We start from the raw sequence: 4,938 nt of genomic DNA, 5'->3' as shown, positions 1-4,938 counted from the left end.
ACCAATGAAGTGTTTTGAGTTTTAGGTTTCCTTGTAGTGCAAAAGATGCTCTAATGCAGCAGGTGACTTCTTTTCTCATCTACTACATGTCCAGCCAAGCTAAACAGGCGCTCGCTTTCAATGCTTGTGCATGGGGCAGAAAGATAGGCTCGGGCAAGTAGTGCAAGATGAGGGAAACGATTTTCATTGAGCCTCCAGTAGGCCAATGGGTCCTGGTTCCTGTCGATGGGARCCTCAGATAAGTAGTTCTGTACCTGCATGGCTGAAGGGCTGGCCAGCTGTTGCTCCTTATCTATGTTCTCCTGCAGGATTTCATTGTGTACTGCAAACAGTAGACTGAACCTTTTGGCTGTAGGGGCATCTGTGTCAGGAGGTCCCAGTTCAGCTGATGATCCTCTAACAGGTTCTTCATCCACAGGTGTGCATCTGGTCTCCCTTTCTACAAGTTTGGCCAAAAGGAGCTGTTTCACCTCGTCTCTCACTTGTGCTGAGAAGTAGCGATTCTTGTACCTTGTTTTGCATAAAGAAAGAAAAATATGTCATTCACTGTGTTTTTATAAACATCATACATTTTTATGACCTGCATGTAAAAAAACATTTTAATAAAATACAAATTTTAATTTAAATGTTCACAGAAATATAGTAGTAGGTTAAAAATCATTTTGTGTAGAAAATACAGTATTCATAGTTACTTACCTTGGATCAAGAATAGTGACCAAGCTGTACAGGGGCTCATGCTCTATGGTGCTGAATCTTCTCACAACAGCCTCCAACAGTGTGGCTTTGGCTGTGCCCACTCCATGGTCTGTATTTGCTCGCCTCTCCAGAAGCCGCTTGARTGCAGTGATGGCTGGGATGACATCTGCAGCTGTAGCTGTTGATGAGCTGATCTCCTTAGTGAGCTCCTCAAAAGGTGCAAGGATGGTTAGTGTAGACTGTGCTGTTCCATCTCGTTGAAACGTCTTGTTGCAGCTGCTTCCTGGGCTGACCTAACTGAGCCTGTATGTCGTAGAGTCTGGAATAGGCAAGCSATGAATGTTTAAAATGCCCAACAATTCTCCTTCCTGCTGCGACAATATCTGCGATGCTGCACTGCGCTAACTGTCCCTCATTTACAACCAGTTGCAGTGTGTGTGCCAGGCATGGCAAACTTTTCAARTTGGCGTCATCCAGTGCTTTGGCCATATTACGAGCGTTGTCCCGTAAAACAACATGAACTTTAGCATGATCAATTCCCCACTGATCCAGCATCGCCTTAAACTCTGCTGCTAAGTTGGCCCCAGTGTGAGACCCCGGCATTTCTTTACAGTTTAAAAGTACCTGATGACGTTCAAATTGTTCGTCAATCCACTGCGCAGTGAGACTCAACATGGACATTAAACTTACATCAGAAGTCCAGATGTCTGTTGTAAAGCTGAGCTGTTTAGCATCGGCTAGCAGGCCGCGCGTGTGTTTCAAAACTTGGTCAAACAACTCCGGTAACGCAATGTCGGAAAAGTATCTTCGACTGGGCAGATTATATCGTGGGTTCAAGTGCTGCATCAAGTTTCTGAAACCTTGATCCTCGACGACTGAAAACGGCTGATCGTCCAATGCCATAAACTCTATAATTTTCCTCGTAGTTGCTTTGCTCTTTTCACTGCTCAGAAGAGCTAACATCGGGCCTGCTGGCTTTGTGCTTCTGCTAGCTTTAGCCTTAGCCTTAGCTTGATTGCGTTCTTCAAATGCTGCATACTCAGCGGCGTGGTGGTTCCTTAAATGGCGAACGAGGTTTATAGTATTGAAGGATCTGATTTTGTCTCCACCACGACAAACTTCAGTCTTACATATATTGCACATAGCTACCTTTTGGTCGTTTTCTTTAACAGTATAATACTACCAAACCAGCGACATAACGCCTGCTCTGAGTGAACTGTAATAATGCATGTGCAGACGATGTGACTTGGTGGGCGGGTCTGTCAGCCTCTCTCACAGCAGCACACACAGCAGAGGAAAAGGGGACAGGCAGCTGATTTTTGGAACTTTGCGAAAGTAGATAAAATCGGCAGAAAAAATTTTTTCTCATGTAAAAATCTGCCGATCGCAGATCGCCTAAAATTAAGGGAATTGGGCCGATCTATCGGCCCGCCGATCTATTGGTGCACCCCTAATCTACATTGTTTTAACACCTTTAACTAAAACAAAATTCTTGTGCCTTGTTTTTATTAAAAAAAGATCTTTCTTTGAGCAAGTAATCAGGAATAAACAAGTCATAATTATTTAATTTATTTTTAACTGCACTGTCAGTGGCTGTAACATTTTACAAGTTAACTGTGACAAGAAGAGACCGAAATGTAGCTCTGAGTTGTTTCTTCTGGTTTTATGCGCTGACCTGAACTTAAGCTGAACTTGAAGGGTCATCCAAACCTGGAGAAACAGCATTTGTCTTGCTTGTTTTCCACTTGTGAATAATCTTCCTCAGTGAAAACGGGTCAACTCCAGCTTGTTTGGAACTCTTCCCAAATTGATGGGTGGCGTCAAGTAGTTATTCAAAATGAGCTTGTCAAGTCCGGTTTTCTTTAAAAATAGAGTGAAACAAAAGGGTGCTCGTCTTAATTGGAGTACAAAATGAACCTAACAAAACAACTGTAAAGCTGTAAAGAAAAACTGATATTTAACATAAACAAAATAAAGTTGTCATACAGAGATTGATCATTATCACAATGTAAAAAGCTGTGATAGTTGTTAATATTGTGTTTACAAGACTTAACCATACTTTCTAGAATTTATAATACTGTATAACATAAAAAGTGTTTCATGTGAGAAGAATATAACAAAGTTTCATGTTTTACGTTTTTTATGGACAATTTAAAGTTTTATTTACCTAATTTTGAGAACTTTGCTGCTATATTAAGTAAGACTGAAACAGGAAGTGGGAATTTCAAAATATTTAGAAATTCTTTATTTTGACCATGATCGCAGGTCACAGTGTCCTTCTGTTTTTTTGTAAACTCAGTTAATTGTTTTCAATAAATAAAATCTTTAACACCATTGTGTTTTTTTTAGTGCTTTTAACTTTTTATTTGTGCTTCAGTTACAGAAAATTAGCACTGAAATGGCATCCAGATAAGAACCCAGACAACAAAGAGGAGGCAGAGAAGAAGTTCAAAGAGCTGTCAGAGGCCTATGAAGTCCTCTCAGATGGTAAGATTTTACTTGACAAATAAACTGTCTTAAGTGTGCTATTTATATTTTTAATACCAGTCAAAAGGAAAAAAATTGTATAGGTCTTCTGGACGGGTTCTTCTTTAATGAAACGTTTCGTCTCCTCCAAGACTTCTTCAGTCTAGTTTCAGGCAAAATTCAGGCTTTTGAGTCCTGCCTCCAGGTGACTGATACTTACATCACATGGCTATCGTTCACACCTAATTAACACCTATTGTTAACAGTGGGTGGAGTGATACTGCCAATGGCAGCACTGTAGGAGAAAAAAAWTTTTTCCTTTTGATTTTTTACCTGGATTACTGAGATGCATCAGTACATTTAATACCAGTCACTTCAAATTTTTATTATCAATGTTTTTTTCTAATCTCAGCTATCTTAATATTTTCAAAGCCATTAAATAATTTAACTGTTAGCAAATTAAGTTGTTCGAAAATACAACGTGACATCTTTTAAACTTACTCTAATTATATTTTTAAGAGCTATACAAACACCTATTGTGGGGAATGGCGAGTCATTGTGTCAGCAATTCCAAAGAATTTACTCGGTTCGTTGTTAGGAATGCTGAAATGCTTGTCTCCTTTGTTATCACACCAAAAATCTTTTTATGCGTTTCTTTTTTACTTTGTGTTTTTATGAGATGACTTTGCGGTAAGACTCTGACTGATCAGCAGTTCTTTGCTGAAATGAGGTTTTTATTCAAGTTGAAATTCTGACTCTCTTCAATGAACAGGATATCTGTGAAATAATTTGGGAATGATTTGTTGGTTTGTTATTCGTAATCAAATTCAGCTTACATTTTCTGTGAAATTAAGAGAACAATTTGAAGACTATCACAATCTTAGATGTGAAAAAGAAATAATTTTTTAACTGATTCTTCTTTTCTGAAGTCATTTTATTTTGTGTCCCAGAAAACAAAAGGAATATTTATGACCGATACGGAAAAGAAGGCCTTTCAGGAGGAGGAGGCGGTGGTAAGAAAATACATTTTAAAATTGTTATAACTGTTTAATCTTATATAAAGGACTGAAACGTTTTCATAAATTATAACAAAGTCCTTTTTGATTTATGGCGAGAATTTAACAGTTTGATATTTGATTGATAATATTTTCATTAATTGTATAGCTCAAAGGTGTGTTTAAAAATCTTTCTTTTTCTTCTGCAATTAATTACAGGAGGCCACTTCAATCACTTTGGCAGCAGCAACTTCACATTCCGTAATCCTGAGGACGTTTTCAGGGAATTCTTCGGTGGCAGAGATCCGTTTGCAGATTTATTCCGTAAGTCTGTCCTTTTCCTGCCTGTGCGCTCACAGGCACTGCAGAGGGTCTGTTGTTTTCAGAAATGGYGAAGAAGCTAAGTGCAGAGGTGGGGAGTGTGTAGCAGCTATTATTATCTGGTCAAAAATATACACCGGTGGTCTGGAAACACTAAGAAGAGTCAGAAAAAGAACACTATAAACCTAACTAGTTTGTCTATAAGACAGCTCTTCCTGTGCCRTTTTAAGATGGATGATTGAGCAATAAACCCATTGCTAATCCCTCACAGCAATTTAATATAAATCTGTTCACATCAGCAGGTTATCTGAGGTCCTCCATCCACATGACAGAGGGGAACGCAAAAATAACTCGGCCTGCAACTGAAAATACGGATGGAGGACCTCAGATAACCTGCTGATGTGAACAGATTTATATTAAATTGCTGTGAGGGATTAGCAATGGGTTTATTGCTCAATCA

General features: G+C 38.9%; 1 protein-coding gene across 3 annotated transcripts in view; it reads left to right on the top strand.

Annotated features, from left to right (window-relative positions):
- The window catches only part of dnajb6b (DnaJ heat shock protein family (Hsp40) member B6b), a 26,690-nt gene that overhangs the window by 9,643 nt on the left and 12,109 nt on the right, over window positions 1-4,938 (top strand). For 2 of the 3 annotated variants that reach the window (XM_014013340.1, XM_014013343.1), the window contains exons 3-5: window positions 3,074-3,183; window positions 4,113-4,175; window positions 4,377-4,481. In XM_014013340.1, the coding sequence (XP_013868794.1) occupies window positions 3,074-3,183; window positions 4,113-4,175; window positions 4,377-4,481 (278 nt within the window). The remainder of the gene's footprint in view (window positions 1-3,073; window positions 3,184-4,112; window positions 4,176-4,376; window positions 4,482-4,938) is intronic. The other variant, XM_014013342.1, reaches the window with a different exon arrangement.

Source organism: Austrofundulus limnaeus, unplaced genomic scaffold, assembly GCF_001266775.1.
Source record: "Austrofundulus limnaeus strain Quisiro unplaced genomic scaffold, Austrofundulus_limnaeus-1.0 Scaffold100, whole genome shotgun sequence".
Taxonomy (NCBI): domain Eukaryota; kingdom Metazoa; phylum Chordata; class Actinopteri; order Cyprinodontiformes; family Rivulidae; genus Austrofundulus; species Austrofundulus limnaeus.
This window is presented reverse-complemented; position numbering and strand designations above follow the sequence as displayed.